The 20464-nt window shown below is 36.8% G+C and overlaps 2 protein-coding genes across 2 annotated transcripts; both read right to left on the bottom strand.

Annotated features, from left to right (window-relative positions):
• Nucleotides 1-3418: 3418 nt before the first annotated feature.
• On the bottom strand, nt 3419-20057 carry hoxd3a (homeobox D3a). Its single transcript, XM_058788027.1, is given in 4 exon segments — nt 3419-4167; nt 4324-4865; nt 7208-7270; nt 19902-20057. Coding segments are annotated over 2 exon segments (1239 nt in total). The 5' UTR covers nt 4814-4865; nt 7208-7270; nt 19902-20057.
• On the bottom strand, nt 13679-16410 carry hoxd4a (homeobox D4a). Its single transcript, XM_058788028.1, has 2 exons — nt 15723-16410; nt 13679-15312 (listed from the first exon to the last, which is right to left on the bottom strand). Exons 1-2 carry the CDS (start codon nt 16189-16191, stop codon nt 15011-15013), a joined length of 771 nt encoding a protein of 256 aa, XP_058644011.1. The 5' UTR covers nt 16192-16410; the 3' UTR covers nt 13679-15010.
• Nucleotides 20058-20464: the final 407 nt, after the last annotated feature.

Here is a 20464-nt window from a genome sequence, read left to right as displayed (position 1 = left end):
TATTTTCTACCTATTAGTTCATCTAAATTCAACTAATATGTGTTTGTTTCTGGCTATACTGTGTGCTTTGTTAGAGTATCATAGGTAAGAATAATATAAAATATTCTAAATGCTTCTCTCATCATTATAGCGTGTGATGAATTGAGTGCTTGGTTCTGCGGTTTTTGTCCCTTTTGAGCTGAAGATAGACGCAGCGCATCTGGCTTCTCCCCTCGGAAGACTCGGAACTGCTGTCGAGGAAAATTGTGCACAATCAGTGATTGATGACCTCAAGCTACCAAATACCCATGACAACTGCAGCGCTCAAACTAAGACTTGCACTATTTTTCTGTAACGTGTTATCGAGCGCTTTTATTTTAAGCCGACAACATAGTGAAATAAAGCGTAATGGCTCACATTACGCGACGTAACAGTGAATTGGTTGCTTCCTTCAAAGCTCTTTAAAATATGAGCAACCCGCACTGTTCAGCTTGCTCAAGAACAGACCCGTGAGGGAAATTGAGGGAAAGCGTGGTTTTCTGAATCCATAAGACAAATGCAAGATTAAATCCCGATTTTCACATACTCAAACGATGGCTGGTGTGTTGGTGTTTTAGAGCTCAATTAACAATGATTTGACTGCTAGTCAAATCTAACAGGCCTTTTATTTGGGGGTTTGTTTGTTGTTGTGATGAGACAAGATGACCTTTACATCTGGATCTCTTTAATATTTTAAATATACATAAAAAAAAAATAAGAATAAAAAAATAGAACATTCTCATTAGCAGCATCAAAGCAATCTGACTTCAGACTGATGTGGCCCAATTCATCGTAAAAAAAATAAATATTGTGTCCAGATCTTTCTGTAAATTGTCTATGAATAGGCCTATTTTTGTCATATGGCTATTTTTATTTTGTTTACTTGGGCTGTACATATTATTTTATTTATTATTGTCCCTTATTGCAGAAGCAGAAAGATGCGTCTAATGTTTTTGATTAGCCTAAATTATTTTTGTGTCAAATAATTTATTTCCTGGCGGCAGTGCAATGAAACCTTACCAGAATTTTTTACATTCTCATTGATACCTGCCTATGTAAAAACAAAATTTAAATTATAATTAAAATCTAAAAATATAAATAAAATGATGATGATCAAAGAAAACGCTTGCTGAAGGACGTATCATTTCACTATATAGCGCAACTAAAATTCATTATAAAGATGGACAAAACAGAACAAAACAGCATATAAATGTTACATTTGATAACAATAGGTCTTTATTTTCCTTTTTAACACACTTTCCTCCAGTGCACCAATCTTAAGAAACTTTGTGTTAATTTTTTTGGCACCCACCCCCACCCCAGTCAGTGCATTTCTTTGCTTATCTAGTCGTTATTAAATAGACCGATATTTTATTCACAACCTTGACTGTGAAAAAAAATCTATGTCCTTACCCTCAGTGGTTAAACCCCTTGCAGCTCTTTGCCACTATGTCTTTCCAGCTTTGAGTTCTCTCTCATCCATGCCATCATTGCAGGCAGAGTGTGTTGTCACAGTCTCTCTCTCTCTCTCTCTCTCTCTCTCTCTCAGGACAAAGTTTGGCCTCTTGCAGTTTGAAATGTGTTTCCACAGTTGAGAAAGCAAAAAGCTTTGTTCATAAGGAGCTGGAATCAGTAGCGAGACTGAAAGCGACGAGTTTTTGATTAATGAGCTTTGAAATGCCTCGCTAGGGGGAAGCCGGGAAAGAGCCTATTCTGTTAGAGACGGCTTGCCAGTGCTTACAAAGGCAGTGACGCTTTAGGCTATTCATTACCACATTATAAGGTGCATTTTAAAATACATAGACCTATATGTATTAATGCTTGCGCAATGGTGCAGGTTAATGTTATATCAAACTGTTTATAAGACAAAACACTTGCTCTGGGCCTTATGATGTATCACAATTTCTACTGAGCTCCCAGTCTATAAAAACATTAAAAAGTATTAGCAATACTTTAATCTTGGAATGTAGGTTACAACACTTGGGCACACCAACGAGAAAAGCCTATAACTTTATCTAGATTTGCACATTGCACAAGTTTAACATGGAAAGGCATCATATTTACATTAAGTTATTTAATAAGTAGCCTAACCAGCGGGAAATTTGAAATCTATATTTGTGAAATCTCAATTTCCTAAATCATAATAAACCCTCCGCTAATCTCTTTCATGTAATATGGTTATGCAGTTCTTTTCTATTCTAAATGACCAAATTTAAAATAAATGCAATGGTGTGGTTTGCTATCGTGTTATGTGAACAGCCGTGATACGGGTGCGCGCACATTCACGCGCATCTGGACGGGGGTGAGAGCGAAGGTGCCTCCTTTGTTTACTATCCTTATGTTTCCAAAATGGCGTCTCCGCCTTGTGAATTGATCAAAATCCAAGTTTGAAATCCATTATATCCACACATAATATGAAAATGTTAAAATATACTAAAAATATACTAAGTATGAAAATTAAAATACATTAATATTGATGTAGCATTTGCAATTTCGTTTGTTTAGCTTAAGCACTTTATTTACAAAATGTTTAACACAATAAAATATAACATTTCCATATCGTTACCATTTCATCATTTTATGCATGGACAGTGCAACTTACAAAATAACATTTTATAATGAACGTGAGGATGTGTTGCGTGCTGGTGATGATATTAACCATGGCGATAATCAGAGATTGCCAAATTTCCAATTATTGGGTGTAATAATAATAATTACAATTTCAAGATTCTTGTTAATTCTTCATTTCATAATATTTTATTACCGAATGAAGAAATAAATACACCAGACCTACATTATCACCTTGTTTGCACCAGTTCAACGAAATATCAACGGCTTCTGCTCAAAATAAATTCTACAATTGTTATATAAATAATATACATGAGAAGATAAATAATGTGCATTAAAAACGATAAATAATAAATATAATACTCAGTCAAGATAAATGTTTGTCGTACAATCTTGAATGAAAATAATAAATAATGGTATTTTAATGGATAAAATATGAAGAACCCATGAGGAACAGACGACTTAAAGACGCAATGGGTTTTTTTTTTTCTCTACAAATCCCATCTCTATAAAGACGGATGCCTATACTGTCAAATCTACATAACTTACCTTCAAGTAATTGTACGTTATGGAAAATGCCTTCATTTTGCCAATACAGTCCTTCCGAGAACCAAACAACTGACAACAAACAACCGTGTGTATCTTCAACAGTCAAGAGAAATGGACCACAGCTATTTTAAAAAATAATTACAATCGTAGCAGTAATAGTAATATCAATCATAATAATACAGGATAATACGTTATGTTTCTCTCGGAGTGTAGTTTTATAAATTAGTTTAACTAGTGAGGTAATAAAAAAGCGACGTTTCGCTTAAGCACACTGATGGGATCCTTACAGATGCGTGAGTTTGGGTGCATCCTGCAGCCTTCCCTGAGACGCGTGGTGAGAGCTGAGGTCTGTGTATGTGGGATGGGGGTCACACGGTCCGTGGTGGTGGTTACCCGGAATCTGAGCGGCACAGCTGTAGTCCACACTAGCGGATGAGGGATGGGGAAGATGACCGAGGTTGAACATTGGGCCCGAAGCTGGCATTGAATCAACGAAGTTTCCCCCGACGTAAACAGGGCTACTTTGTAAATTGGCATTCGCAAAGCTCCCGTTCCCCTGCATGCTGTGGTGGTCGTACTCTGTTCCTGGGTATCTTTTCTGTTGCGGTATGCAGCCGCCCAGTGGCGCCGTGTAGGCTGCCAAGCCGTACATATTCTGTTGCGGTTTGGCGAATGACGGAGGAGATGGCGCATCGTAGTTTAGGCTGTTTACGTTTGGAAGCTGACCAGAATATCCAATGTGATTCGAGCCACTTAACGGCGGGCTTCTGTCCGGAGAGTGTCCTAAGGGAGAGTGCATTATGCCTTTAGATTTCTGATCTTTTTTGTACTTCATCCTCCTGTTTTGAAACCAGATCTTTATTTGGCGCTCGGTGAGGTTGAGCAGATTAGCCATTTCCACTCTTCTGGGGCGACACAGGTAGCGATTAAAATGAAACTCCTTCTCCAGTTCAACTAGCTGGGCGCTGGTGTAGGCAGTGCGCACTCGTTTCGAGGCAGGGCCAGGTGGACTCTTGTCATCGCAGGTTTCTCCTGAACACAGAGAGCAGCGCAATGGATTAATTGTTATTACATCACTTAAAGGCCAAAGAGAGACGGCCTACTGTAAACAAAAGGAACTAGGTCATAATCATATAGGAGCTCTCTCCAGTCTTAGAGAAAAGCATTGCACACACACACAATCCATACCTCCAGCTGGGCAGTTGGTGCTTTTCTGCTTTGCATTTTGGCGGGTCTCTTTCATCCAAGGGAAGATTTGCTTGGTGATGACTGGGGTGGCAGTACTGGAGCCAGTGGTGCTGGGAGATTTCTTTTTTTGTGTGGAGTTACTGTTAGGGCTGGGTGAGCTGGCCGCTAAAGGAGCAGCCTGCTGCTGCTCACTGATACTCTCTGTTTGGCTGTTGCCCTGGCTGGCACTTGGTCGCATACAACTGCCATTGATGTCTCCATTTTTTTGTGCTGGTGGCCGGACTGACGTGGTTTGGATGGGACAGATTGGATTTTGATAGTCGTTCTCTATGCTAGAGGATGAGAAGCCCTGGTGTGTAGGACCGTATGTATAAGAGTCTGATTTAGGGTACGAATATCCTCCGAAAAGTCCAGCATTGTCATAATAAGTGGCTTTCTGCATTGCGAAGGTTCAAACTAAGAGAGCCTGTGAACCCCTGTCCAATTGCATGGACTTGTCAATCACGTGATTGGAGCTTCCCACAGATTTTCTGTCCTTTGACCTGTTAAGAAAGAAAATTAATCAGTTGTAGCAAAGATTTTAGGATTAAACTTTATAGAATCATAGATGTGAGGTACTACAATGATATGCTGTAGTACTCACTAAAAACCTCCATATGTGCATATACAGAACTATACTTCCTAGTTCTTAACATATAACACTGCAATTGAGAACAGCCCATAGCATTTTCAATATTTAAATATGAGATGGAAATAGATTTTTACCCAACACTATAGTTTCTGGTGTCAGATGAATTCCCTTTCTCCTCTTAACTTTGTGGATTTCATTCATTTTCCTTTACCTGTTGTTGTTGTTTTCTTAATGCACTATGGTAAAGATGGCAGGACAAAGTTGTGTAGTGAAAAATAGTGTTCAAAAAATAGTATTCAGTGTATGTTGCTCCCTTAACTAAACTATTCAACTGTAGTTTTCTTTTGTCATCTTGTTTAAGTGCATTCAGTCAAAATGTCTTTTTAGAATATTTAAAACACTTAAAAACATTACCATTCACCATACCATAACAGTAATAGTTCTTATGTTGTGAACTACCATCTTTCACCTGCCTTTCTCTCTCTCTCTCTTTTTCTTTTTTTCAGCTTCAGCTTTTCACTTTCAGAACTTTGGCATGAATGCAACAAGGTGGTTAAAGTTTAACTTGTGCTAAAAGTACCCCATTGAGTGAAACTATAAGGCAGCAGAAGGAGAATCAGCATTTATCTGCAAACAATATCCCATTCTTTCCCGACTCTTTGAGACTTTAAGCGTAACTGAAGCAAAAAAAAAAAAATCCATATATTTATATACACGTGTGTGTGAATAAATCTCCTAGTTGTAACATAACTAAAAATAAGATCAGCGGTTGTTTGTCTAAAACATGAAATTGTGAATATTTCACATAGTTTGAGATTACGTAAAGATTCGGCGTCATAGCATAGTTTAATCGGTTTACATTAAAGAAATTAATCGAGTGAATTTTGATATAACTGGTGGCAGGGTTCTATGCACTCTATTTCTTGGATTTGTGAACACTATACGAAAATGCAATCTTTAGCCTATATGAAAATAAATCAAAGTCCGAGATATAAATTATAGGGACCCAAATTAGTGTCAGTAACGTCACCCTTTTGCACCTAATACATATAAACAGTGTATAATTTTTATTAGCTTGTTAGGTAGCTTTTGGAACCCTCTGTAATACCGGGACTCAATCGATTTCTAAATTTCTAGTTGCTATTTAATCTGTATTATACGGCATGGTGGGTTCGGAGTTAGGCTTGTTTCCCACCAAAGGCCGATGTGAGTTGTAAGAGGTGGATCACCCAAGTATGCGAATTAGGTTTGGTTCGTATTTGGTAGCAAAGTCTAGCAACAAACTGAGATCCAAATGCAATACACCACAAAGACACAACAGACTTCTTTCTTTCTGTCTGTCTGTCTGTCTGTCTGTGTAACTTGGTCATCTTCTTCCTAGTCTTATTCTAAAGATAGGCTTTCACCCAAGTGACTGTAGCTCGTGCTCAATACAGTAGTTATTAGACGGCCTGAAGCTCCGCACGATACATATCAATGCACCTGTCATTGTGGAGCCCGACAAAATTTATGACTGGCCATACTAAAGCCATAAATGCCTCACAGAGGGGTGAAAAGAAAAGCACTCCTCAAGACTTGGTACCGTCAGAGGGGTAAAACTCTAAGCGTAGGAGGATGGCTGGGGGCAAGAATGTCCCGCTAAAGCCAGAGCCTACAGCCCGCCAGTATAAATCCGGCTACTGCAGTAATTCACACACTCTTGTCTTGAACGTTCTTTAACTGCTTGTAATGGAACACACTTTTGCCCAACTGCGCGGATAGCTGTGGATTTTAGTAAAGGATATACTCTAAATTATGCGGATGGGAATATTTGTTCTTGTTTTTCCTTGCTTGTTTGTTTTATTTCTTAAATGTATTGTATATATAGCCTATATATATATATATATATATATATATATATATATATATATATATATATATATATATACATATACATACGAGATAACAATGCTTTTGCATTTTATGCTTTGCTTTAAGTGTAAATGTTTTGTTTATTGTGTACAATATATTTTGTACCTCAAAATGCATTGGTAAAAGCACGTAAATAATTGTTGTTTAAGTTAAATTGTTAATTTGTTGTCTAAACCGAGAGCATCAAAATAATTTTGTATTTACACAAAAAAACATGTATTCCTTTTTCTGGCCTATTATGTTGTAAACTGTGAAATAAGAGTCACAGGGCAATACACCGCAGGTTATAAAGCTACTATTATTTAATTTCAGTGCAAACTAAAATATTAAGACATATCTTACCGCAGTCTGTGGCTTTCTGTCCTCTGTTTCTCCTCAAGCGAACTTCATAATTAAGACGGCAACCTGAAGAATAAATCATAAAAAAAACAAACAAACAAAAAAAAAAAAAACATTTTTAATCTCAGTTGTTGATCAGATTTTTCTTCCAGCTCCCCGTTATATTTAGGATTCTGTAAATTGCCTCTGACTACGTATATGGTCAACACCTTACGTTTTCGATTGCAAAATGACGGAATTCACATTCTGGATGTGAATTCACGGCCATCTGCGTTGACAGTTCTTAAGACCACAAATTTATTACATTTTTACATGATTTCCCATTTTTAATGAACGAATTTATTTCGCCCCTATAGAAAATTGGACTGGTTTTAGGAGCAGTCAAAGCTGTAGCTGAGAGAGGGGAAAAAAACTGACATAAGCGATTTTACACAAAGAGATGCTGGCCAAAATATTTAGCACTCATAAGCCTTTTGGGTGACCTTTGGCTTCCTCTCCAATAACTCACTGATTAATGAACAACGGACGGAAGGGACTCAAGTCACAATGCAATCCACACCGCACAACTTTTTCACCGGTGATTTTAAAACCAAGCAAGAGCCTGAAGACGAGATTTTAATCCTCATCCTACTAGACAGATGACCTGTTCTGTGCCTCTCTGAAAATCTTTTCGAAATCATGAGACGAGGACAACACCATTGCAAAAGGCTATGGGATTAATAATAGTATTAATATTATTGTTGCTCGGTGATGGACCGCTACATTGGCAAAAGTACCGGTAACAAGAGAATGTTCGTAGCCAGTATTTTCAATTTGTGTGTCATGTTCAAAGTCTTAATGGGATAAATGTAGCGAACAGTTCAGCCGAACACGGTCTGCCTTTATTAGGCAACAGTGTTTTCTCCCACGCACTCCCACGGTAAGTTTGGTACTCATAATAGAACAATGGGCTGTAAAAATAATGGACTCTGGAAGTCGATCTCTAAATATATACATGTATATCTCGTTCTGTTTTGCATGCTCAAGTATGTATCTTTTGTAGAAAAATGTATGTATATGGCTACCACATTAGGCCCTAGTATTTTAAATTCTATGTTGGAAATAATATATACAAAATGCCAGGTTCGTGAAAAAATCCGGTATCGTCTCATAATCATGTAGTCTGAGAAACTGAAAACAAATACGTTTAGGTTTGAGTTTAAACTTATTTACCAGATATTGCACAATGCAGAAGAATGCAATTACAGAACTTAATGTTTTGTGAAATATATAAGAATTCATAATTGTTTATAAATAATTAAAATACGCATAACCACAAACCTGTTATTAATCTTACTACCATTCAGTAAACGGCTCAATTGCAAAACGGGCTTAGGACATCAAATAAAAAAAGAAAATGTAATTCTTTACGGGAATGGTTTAGACATCATATTAAGTCTTAAACCCTAACTATAAACCACCATATTAGTTTAGATTTCAAACATCTAGATTGTCGTTTCATAGTATGCTTTTGCTTCCTTTGAAAAAAAAATCTACTTTGTATCTTAATTTATTTTTACATATGAAATTAGACTCCTTTATTGCATGCGAAATAAGGTTTCCATTCATAATTTGAATTCATGTAATGTAATGAGTGGTTGAATCTCAGTAATCTGGACTAAATCGAAATTTTTTGAATTTATGGAAACAGGTATGTTTAAAAGAATAGCCTACCCTAACCCACATATGTCATGTCTAACATCGCATTGACTATAACACAAATTAAAGTGATTAACGATCTCACAATGTATGACACAGATGTTTTATACTGTGTATGGCCAACTACAGAAAGCTATCAGAATATGTAAAATAAAACAGCTAAAATAAACTCTAATATTCTATGACTGAAATCACCTTACATGCTAACCATCTAAAATAGTCAAGGTTGCGCAAATCTTTAAACTAGTCTCAGTTTTTGTCTTCAAATCGTACTTGCTTAGTTGGTAGGCGACGACATTAATAAAGATCAGCTGCTTTGAATGGAATAAATCATATTTTTACGCCGGCCTAATGTAAACCCACGCTTAAAGGTTACGTTTTGCCATGCAATTGCTTACCTGTGATGTCAATTTATTATATAGCCGTGCTTCTTAGTCTCAATATCTCTTAGTTCGGCTGCTCGGATATATCCTTCACCCTTTGTCTATAGACAGTACTGTCTTAAAACTGATCTCGCGCTTTTCCAGGCATTTCCATATACCAATGCAGACAGTATTCCCGAAAGAATGGGAGCCACTCACTCAGCTACCAATAAAAAGCCAAGAAGGTCTTCTTATTCCAAAACGAAATATTACTAGCAATCAACTTCCCATTTGAAAAAAAAGTGAACGTTTTACAGAGGCAGGCTCGCCGAATGAGTCGACATTAGTATATTTCGGAAACCTTATCATGACAAATAAAGGCGCTGCCTTAAAATACAAGCATATTTGTTCACGTGATCCGGATCGCAGATTGTCCTGATTGAGACTGCTACTCCAACCAGCTTCACCTCACAAATACATTTTAAAAGCAAGAGCACTAACATTCCCTCCAGCCTCACATCATTGTACAATCATTTTGCACAAGAACTCGCTCCTTTCTCAGTCACTGTATCGGAGTGTATCACTAAGACAAAAGCTGCATTGCTATTTATTATGGATTTGAAACCCAGGCATATTAAAATAATAATAAAAACAAACGTTCAGATGAAGCAAAAAAAATAAATATTTTTTTTAGTACTGCGTTGTCTTTATTTGAAAGACAAATAACTGGATAATCTGTGAAACATTTGATTTTGTTTTCTTCACACCCCAATATCTCACTGAATATATTCACCTTTTTATTCATTTTCTTTTTTTCTTTTTTACATTTAACGCAGTGTAATAGGCCTGTGGATTAGTCCGTTGTTGACAGCAACATCATTACGAATTTTTTGTTTTATTTAAAATGAAGATGATCAGATATATATTTGTTCCTTTTTGCTCGCTGTTTAGAACAGAAATCCGTTTATTATAGGCTACAAGAAACCACTGAAATATTGTTTGACTATTATGGTTTAGGTAATGACAGCAATGTATGACCTCCTCAACCAAAGAGATTCATCAAAATCATCCCAAATTCTATATTGTTCTTCTCAAAAAGCAAGAGTGTGCATTGGTCCATATGCAATCATGAAATGTAAAAATAGGCATTCAGTGTCTAGATTTTTACTAGTTGTGCATTAAAACACTTCTTCTTCTTCTTCTTCTTTTTTTTACATTCTATGTTTTCAAATTGCTTCTAAAATACATACAAATTCTGTGACCCCACGCTTTTTTTTACCAATAAGACCCATAAGAATTTGAGAGGTTAAATACAAGTTGGTTATGTTCTATGTAATCTGAGTTAGAATGCTTGTTCTATTGTTGTGCTGCATGGATATGTAACTGGATGGTAAGATGGAGATGAAACGGTTGGGAACGCGGCCGAGCGAAGGATTGTCCTGAGGAGAGGATGCGAGTCGTCTCCCCTTGCAGCATATGTTCACGAGCTAATAAAAGTGAAAGATTTACAGTCCACGCCCGGCCCCCAACAGCCTCTCACCCTTTCAGGAATTACTGAGCATGATTTACAACGATGCAGATCACCGTCATCCCTCTCCAGCAGTTCGCAACACTTTATGGATAGATCTACGATCATAACGCTCCATTACTAAACGAGTGGGTATTGTGGGGTTTTTGACATCAATTAAATGTATTGTTTTTGGATCGATGCCATATTTCCTCTCTCTGCGTGTGTGTGCTACTTAGGCTGTTTTGTTGGTGTTGTTGTTTTTGTTTTAATTGTTGTAGAATTGTCAGGATCCATCATGAATTTATTCAGGCAATACTTCACGTCAATAACTATGTGATGATTTTCCAGATAGACCTCTACAAATGAATTCTAGCATGTGTCCTTTTTATCTAACCAAACACATACGTCTCCGCAAATAGTCGCCACTAAATCGGGAAAGAACAGCATCTCTGACGGATTATAAATCACAAAGAGGCCTTCGTTAAAGCCCTGGCGGCTAAGCAATTTAAACACTATCGTACTGGACTTCACATCTCTCATACACAAATGCATCAATATAACATTATATTACATGAGAAAATAATTACCTTAAAGTCTGCCTTCAATGCTTTAAAAATAAAAGTAGTGCTACTCCAGAGTTTTTATTATTATTGATACAGCTTTAGATTGGGAGAGCTTCATGCTGAGGCTCTTTAAGCAAAAAATTACAATGAGCCTGAAGTTGTTTTAGTCTGTCCGCGAAGAAGACCGAATCAAAGGAGGCTATTTATCAAAATTCTGACAGATATGTTTATTCGCTGTCTCAGTGCAAATATTAAATGTTTACCTACCGATGCTCCATTGGCTGAAAAGCTGTACGAATGTGCAGGTTGCGGTGGGGTGAGATACAGGACCGTTTGGATATTATTTTCTTGGATCTCTTCAGTTTTCAAGTCTGATAGAGTCCTCGCGATTAATGACGACGCCGTGTTTCTAGGGGACGTGCTGCATTAATTATTTAGACAATCACGTGGTCAAACAAAAAAGATATAGAACGGAACCATATTCCGAATTCTATCTTGGGATGTCGACAGCGCAGTTTGATTTATCTTAACGGGTTGTCTCGATGGGCGAAGACATTTTCAACGAACAGCTGGAAATCAAAAATGGCCGTTTGAGAAGCATTGTGAGAGCAGCGGTAGTAGTCGGTGCAGTGTCATTGCAAATGGAACTGCGTATGGCTCCCATTTATTCTGTTCAGACATTCAGGTCAATACTCAGAAAGCCTTACTGAAAGCAAAGACAATGGAGCGATCCCCTGCGTGGCGAGTTTCACTATAGGCACAAGGCTTATTATTAAACAAAAATAGATATTGGAATGTTTTATATATGCTGTTTGACACACACACACACACACACACACACACGAACAAACATATAAACCAGAAATTATATATATACACACACACACACACACACACACACACACGCGCGCGCGCAGACACATTCATTTGTATAGTCTGTATACTATTGACCATGCATATGCAATATATAAATCCCTTTTTCAGCAAAATAATGCATGTTTGTAAGGTAGATGTTTGATGTTTCGCCTGAAATAAACTTTACATTTTGTCCTCCCTGAAGGTGTGTATTGATTTTCTTATACTCTCTCTCTCTCTCTCTCTCTCTCTCTCTCTCTCTCTCTCTCTCTCTCTTTCTCTCTCTCTTTGATTGTGATAGAAGTGGCCTTTATTGACATAAAAAGTCTTTAAATTGCCACAGCATTGGTAACATTAAATTACAGACACACATTTACTAACAAATAATTTAAAAAGTTGATCAAATTATTATTAGTACTAGTATTCGGTCTCTCACATACGTTTACTTAGCCATCTAAATGAGGAAATGTTTTTATATACAGCTAGTTATGAATACTATAACCTAACCCTAACAGAAAACTTTAGGCATTTGTACACTTTAAAAATCCTCTATTTACTATTTTCATATAGGCCTACTACAAACGAGAACACTTCCAAACGGAGGTTTTGAGAGATTTTGTCATGTTAACCTCACTTCAGGGTACATATTTGTCCCCCAAAATATGGTACATACACACACACATACCGCAAGCACAAACGTTTTCAGTGCTGATGGACAACGATTTTAGGCACTGAGAACAAAAGCAAGAAAAAAAAAATCAAAACAAAGAGAAATTTGTGTAATATTTAAATGATATAAACTCTGTTGTTATTTAGCACAGTAATGATCGCTTACAACTCTCTGTATTTTTTTAATAATACACGGATACCAAAATGGATATCTTCCAGTTTGTCAATAATGCTTTGACTTGATATTTTTCATGATGAAGCAAAACACCTAGAGGTTTATTTATGGATTGTAGTTTCACAATTATCGTAATCAGTGTGCAGCTGCAGCATAACCATTTTAATGTGCAGGACTCGGGCAGAAACTGATCAAGTAGGCTACGCTACAAATTCTCTACAAAGTCACAAGCTGTGGCAAATAATCACCGTGTAAGGCAAGCAAATATTAATATAGATCAAAATTTCGTGCTGATTTTTATTTTATTTTTTTAATTCTTTCTTTTTTTTAAAAAAAGCACCCCCTCCTCCACACGAACACATTTTTGATGCATCTGTGCGCAAAAAGCGTCTGAGAGAACCGGCTGAAGGTCCATCAGGTCAGGAGTGTAGAGGTCAGTGCTCGCGGCTCAAAAGCGTCTAATGCAACAGAAACTGTGTCCTCTGGATGAACCTGCCCGCAAGGCTTTTGTTGAACTTCTGTAAAAATACCTTTTCATGCTCTCAACGTGAAGGCTTCAGTGTGAAGACTCCTTCGCAATGCATGTATGCCTCGTGTTTTTGTTTAAGGAGACAAAGACACCACAATGATAGCAGAGCGTCTAAGTTTAATCACTGTTGGAAAACCATTTCAGATTTAACACCAATTCCTTTTCAAAAATAACATAATGTGTATGAAAGTGCTTGATAAAACGTGTTTTTCCTATCTCAAGAGTTTCTAGTTTTAACACAAAATGATGCAGTTTGAGTGAAACCTCTCTGCATATTATTTATTTAATTACTGCAAAATATGCCTGTAGAAAATATGCACAATATACAGAAATATATACATATGTTTAAGAACTTAAAAACTCAAAACTGAATTTGAAAATTGTTGAACGATACTTACGTTCACGTAGAACATAAAGCTTTTTAACATTTTTAATAAATAGAAGGTTCAAACATCTTGAGGGCTAAACGTGTATCTAAAATGCGAAATAAAAAGCTGCTTTTCAAGAATTTCAGGCAACATCTGGAAGACAGAAATACTGCTTCTGCAATTGTAGCTATATTGTTTACAAAGATGTCGGGCGGGACAGTGGAGTATAAGGCATGGAATAGGTATTCGTGTCAAAAAGAGACTTTTTTCCCTCTGTCTCGATTAAATAGGACATTTTAAAAAGCTTCAATAAACAAATGTAAAACGTCCATAACGAAATTCTTAAAAATTACATGAACATGATGAAATTCCTTGACTGAAATATAGTCTTTTAGAACGTAAACCGTTAATGAGGCGCGCACAATAAACGAGGTTGAGAAGGAAATTTCTTCAGTTTTTCAGTCTACAAATAAATAATTTACCAGGCAAGGATTTTTCCCCCTTATTATTAACTAATTTTATTTAGTTTTTATTACTTGCACCCAGTCGACTTTAGTACAAAAAACACCTAACACATTTGTAATTTACTATATGCTGGACATTATTTATTTAAGTTCTCTTTAATGATTAAGTTAGGATAAATTGGCTCGCCATAGGCGTAAACTTGCCATAATGCTTTTAAAAAGAGGAAACGGGTGATATACAGATATTAAAAAATGGTGTAAATAGGGTCACTAAAACGATCCATGCTCTGAAACAAATTTGGAAAGTTTGTGTAAAATAGCGTGAGCTTTATAACGTTTTACTGTACCTCGTGGTGGCATGTGAATCATCATTCGATGCCTCATATCCTCTTTGCCTCAGTTACAAAGGGTTACAATACTGGAAATATCGAAATTTGGGATTTTAATGCATAGCAGCTTTTACGCTGCATTTAGTCATGGTGTGTGCTTCTGGTTCTCAGTTTTTGGCACTTGTACCCAACATGTCACGATTTGCTACCATGCAATGTCAAATGAAGCATTGTCTATTACATACAGTTCATCTGTACATCTGGCGGGAGGGAGAGATATCCACTTATAAAGTTGTAATCTCTGTCTGGCTGTCCTTCTGAGCGTGTTGTGCATGCTGATTTCCAGCTGACGCCGATCTTCCTTTCGTGTTAGGAAGTTTGTGATCCTTTTTCCATTTCATTCTTCTGTTTTGAAACCAGATTTTAATCTGTCGCTCAGAGAGACAGAGGGTATGCGCGATTTCAATGCGACGCCGTCTTGTTAGATACCTGTTAAAATGAAACTCCTTTTCTAGTTCGAGAACTTGCTGTCTTGTGTAGGCTGTCCGAGAACGTTTGGGTTCCGCTCCTGTGTAATCCGGATTCACTGAGAAAGACAAAAACACACTTCTGTTTAAAAAACAAAGAACCCAACCATTCGCTTCCTAATGCTTGAACTTTTACAAAAAAATATATATATATAAAAATACCCAGTTGCTCGAATTTGATCCAACACGTATTCTGTACTGGAATAATTTCAGTTTCGGTGAATTTATTTCAAAGTTTACCACTGCTAAATTATTCAGTTCAAAGCTTTGGGCCAAGTGGACTCTCAGTACTGCAATAGTGGCCAACACAGCTAGCGGCCTATTTCCTAAGCAATAAAAATTTATGGCTGGTGTAATTGGCGGCCCCTTCAGAGGAACCCATAAATATTTCACTGAATGATTTTAACTGTGACTAAAACAGCAGAATAGGGCTGGCCTACAAGCAGACAGCAAATAGAGTTAATCTTACCCGTAGTAACGTGCACTTTCTTCATCCATGGATAAACTACAGCAGGCTGCTTGGCTGGTATCCCGTTCTGGCTCTTTGTGTTTTGTTGTTGTCCACAAGTCCTTGGTCCGGATATCTGGACCGCAGGACACTGCTCTGTCTGTGCGGGATAAGGGCTAGGGTGGCTGGCTTGATCCTGCACATGACCCCGCGGCTGCACCGACGAGCCCTGGACAGTGTTACAACTGTAAGGCTGTTCAGAGTAGTTTGACCGTGAATAGATTCCGGGATGCTGGAAATCAGTGTCCTGCGACGGACTGTAGTAGCTTGGGCTCTGTTCAGGTATATAGCTGTTCTGAGAATATTCCTCACAAGGAGGAAATTTTGGATCCACATACTTGGAGTTCACCATGTACGAACTCATGGCCATTAATTTCTGAAGGTAGGAAATACTAATTTTTCTCGAGTTGTCTTTTTTTCCTCCCTCCATAAAGCCCTCCTACTTGCTGTCAACTGAATAAAGTTAGGCTACCATGTGACCAGCTCGGCCAATCGAGGTGGAGGGACTTCATCAACTGAGAAGAAGCTGTGCACACCTAGTAGTTGATTTCACAAACTTCACATTATCTCTCAATTAGGACGGCAACAATATAATATAAACATTGGATTGATTTAATACCCGATCTGTGCTAAAAAAAAAAAAAAAAAAAAGACAAATTCTGTTTGTGTATTGAGACCCAGTTGGCACATGGATCACATGGGAGGATCCCTCCTTACTACACATTTCATGATATCATATAAAAACATGTATGTGCATCACATGTATGTGTATGTGGCCCATTTGGTAAATTAATATTCAACCAAGCTAAATCAAACCCAACCCAGGGATTTTGACTGGTAAAAACAAAAAAAGACAAAAGATAAAAAACGGCCCAAGGCACAAAAAGAGTCACATAAAGCCAGCAGACAATTGATGGAGACCGTCTTTGTCATGTAGAGGTCACGCAGAAGTTACTGGAGTCTCATCGTTCCAGCGCTTCTCATCCTTTCAGCTCGCTGTATAGAGCGCCCTGGTTCGCCATCAATGCGCTGTGCCAATCAATAATCAAACGCCACATAAAAGAGAATAGCCACTTGGCAGTTCATAAGGTAAGACCAGGGAGCAATGGATGTGCAAAGTTTGTTAACATTTTTACAAAATACTGTTCACGTTCATTTTTGCTCTCTGTCCTGTCTCTCACTCAGATTTGAAAAAATGTAAAATGTTGAAGTTTTTGTGAAAACAGGAAGAAACGCAATACAAAGCACCACCACGTAACCAGAGGCAATGTTGACACAACTGATCAAAGCATTTCATGACAGTTCACGTAATCAGAATCATATAATCATATTATGCAATTATGCTTATCATTTCATATTCTCCAGTAAGAAAGTGCTTCTTCGTTGCCAGATGCCGTCTTCCAAAGCACATTAGAAATGTACATGTATTGCCCGTACATTAGATGGCAAAAAAACAAAACAAAACAAAAAAACCTTCAGAACACAGTTTTATTCGAAGTTCTTGCATCGACCATATACTCCCCTAGGATCGAATCTGTGACTGTCATGTTTTTCACACAAATTCGGTTCTACAGGGTATATATAGACGATGGCATGTATTCGCTCAACAGACAAAAAAACTCATTTCAATTCTTTATACATTAATTTCGTTGCTGCAACCGTTCTAACTCAAAAGTGCCTCATTAAGTTTAATTCATTTTCAAAATTACACTATAGTTTGATTTTAAAACAAGGTTCAGTGCTTTTTAATACTCTTTTGATACAAAAGTTGTTTAATAGGGGAGGCAATCTCCAAATAGAGGCCCGTAGCTCAATTTCTCAAACCTTGCGCACTGTGCTCAAATTTATGTAATTTATTACTGACTAATCACACTAATAAAAATGATCTCATTCTATAGGCCTATCTTTATACAACACATTATTATATTCATCCAGGTATAGGATTGAAGGCTTTTGTACTAAATTCTACTTGCTGTGAGATGCTGTCATGCAGTCAAATTGATCAGGTGGCCTCAAAACCATGTGCTGTTTGGATAACGCGAAGAAGCATATAAAGGAAGGCTAAAGTTCGAGAGGTCAAGCCGAATCATTTACAACACACATCACAAAGTTTCATTATTTTTTGCAAGGCGACAGCGGTAGCGGAAAAGGAGGAAAGATCATTGATAATACATGACCTCCTCTGATAACCGGCTCCTGTGGTCCTTTGCTCCCGGTCACCAGAGCAAAGCTGCCCCAAAACCTTGGATCTAATGAAAATGTAAGAATCAAGAACTCACAGTATTTTAAAAAAATATTTACCAATGTTTATCTAAATTTGGTTAACAAAGACTTTATCTTTAATTTATTTTCCAATAGAGGGATTTAGCATTATTTTCTTAAAAAAAACTAAACACAAAACAAAACATAAATCTTATGAATTTCCATTCAAATACCAAATACATAGCATGATTAATTTGACCAGCTGTCTCTTAACTGTTTAACTGTGTTAGAGCATGATGCTTTTACCAGTGATCATAGCTTTTTCGATTTAATAGAAATGATAATAGTTTCGAAATCCTGCAGGCCATCTATTCTTGATATTAGATTTTTAATATATTAATTTTCGTATGTTGTATACTTGCCAAGCGTAGCTAGACAATGTATCTTTTTAATACGTGTATCTATTTATTTTTTTGTTAGACAGCGTGACCCGTGTTTCACCTTGCTCTGCGACTTGTTCAGGCGGGTCAAAGCCGAGTTACTGATGAACAAAAGAATGAGACAGCCACCAATTGTAGTGACCTCTGATTTTAAATGAAAATATATCCTGTTGCATTTAAAAATAATAATAATAATTCGCATGTACATTGGGGTTTCTCTGGTATGAACCGTTTTTATTATTTTAACCCCCGACTTGAATCAAGTTGGAAATGAATTTTTGTATGCAGAATTGACGGTCATTCTGTAATAATCGACATTTGTATGATTTAATACTTTAAAAAAATTGTTTGACTCACAAGAGAACTAGCCACAGTTTGACTATCATCGAATGAAATATTTGAACTTTCTCAAACGCTTTAGATCAAAATTACTCTTTATAGAACGCACAGATATATTTTAACTGATTAATGTTTAATTTAAAATTTTAACAAAACAAAACTCTCAATCGTTATTTAACTGAAATGGTATAGTTGGATAAAACAGTGACTAAATTATGTTTTGTTTAGTTTTTGTTTGTTTGTTTTTTTACCTTTATAACATGCACATAAAATTGGACATTTGCTATTGTTAATTCAGAGAATTTAACTCAGGCTTGAATTAAAATGACTTTTGTTCTTTTGTATTTTTCTCAACAATCTAAACAGCCACTTGTACAGGAAAAATAATTAAAGTATAGATGGTTTAGGGCCAGAATGACCGTTCATTTTGCTTGGGGGCGCTAGAGAGCTGGTAAATACAACCCAGAAACCCTGCTTATTACAAAGTTCAGTAATCATGAAAGCGCGTGTATCGACTAAATGATATTTTCGTTTAGCCAAATGTCTCTCTAAAAATAAACAGTAGGCTATACTATTTTTTTCACAATGAAGCGTACTGCACAACAGGTGTAAATACGTAGCAATAATTTGCAGGTCAAATGCAAAAGAACAACTCACATTTAATAAGTTTGTCGTATTTTTAAATATGTGGTAATCAAAGACAGCTCTCAATATAGGCCTATGTGTATTTCGCACTTGTAATCGAACAAAACAATTATTAACAAATAACTAGAAAGTAAGACAATATAATTTTGCCCTCGTTGTATCGAAAATGTGCATTTTAACTTAGGCTGTATACTACTACTACTACTACTAATAATAATAATAATATAATTCGTGTATTCAATTTAAGCCCTGAAGAGCGAAGGAAACGATCTTTCATAACGTGGCGCCACAACTGCACTAAAACCGGACTACTGCATAACATTTACGTCACCTCCATTACAACCTATTTTTTTCACTCCATAGTTATCCAACCACTCAAAACTGTGCACAACATAAGAGTTCACAGAAACAAATCAGCGCTGGTTTGGAGGCAGACTATATGAAACCACCCTAAACATTATGGCACAATTCAACCACGCACAAGTTCAGTGACACGAACTGAGGACAAGCTTACCTCCAGAAGCAGTAGTATCACGTAAAGCGTATCGACAAGTTTGTATATCCATGATCAAAACAAGCGTGGAGCCTCTTTCCTCTGCAGCGATACTGGGATCTTTTCTAAACCGTCTGAACGACCTTTCTAATATACAATGTGAATTATATTTTGGCTTGTCAACTCCCTGGCCATAAAACAAAGTTTAATGGTATCACGTGCTTCCCCACAGCCATTCATGACAGCGCGCGGGTGCCATAAATAATCCTGAAAGTTGCACTTATTCAATAATGGCGATTACTCTGATCTCAGGAGGAAATAAAGACACGGGGTTCAATTCGCATTCACTGCACTCAGAGAAAAAAAAAAAAAAAAGAAAAAGAAAGAAAGAAAGAAAAAGAAAAAGAAATAGAAATAGAAAAAAACTACGCTGTCGAAAACCAGAGATTATTTCTTGTATTTTAGTATACTAATGTCTGCCATATATTTTGGCAAATACTTGTTGTAGAGTTCTTATTCAATTAGTATTAGTCGGTATAGCATTTCTTTTTTTTAAATTGCATTGCTTAAGTTATTTTGATAAA

This window comes from Onychostoma macrolepis, chromosome 09 (assembly GCF_012432095.1).
Source record: "Onychostoma macrolepis isolate SWU-2019 chromosome 09, ASM1243209v1, whole genome shotgun sequence".
NCBI classification, from domain to species: domain Eukaryota; kingdom Metazoa; phylum Chordata; class Actinopteri; order Cypriniformes; family Cyprinidae; genus Onychostoma; species Onychostoma macrolepis.
The sequence above is the reverse complement of the archived record's forward strand: the minus strand, read 5'-3'. Positions and strand labels throughout refer to the sequence as shown.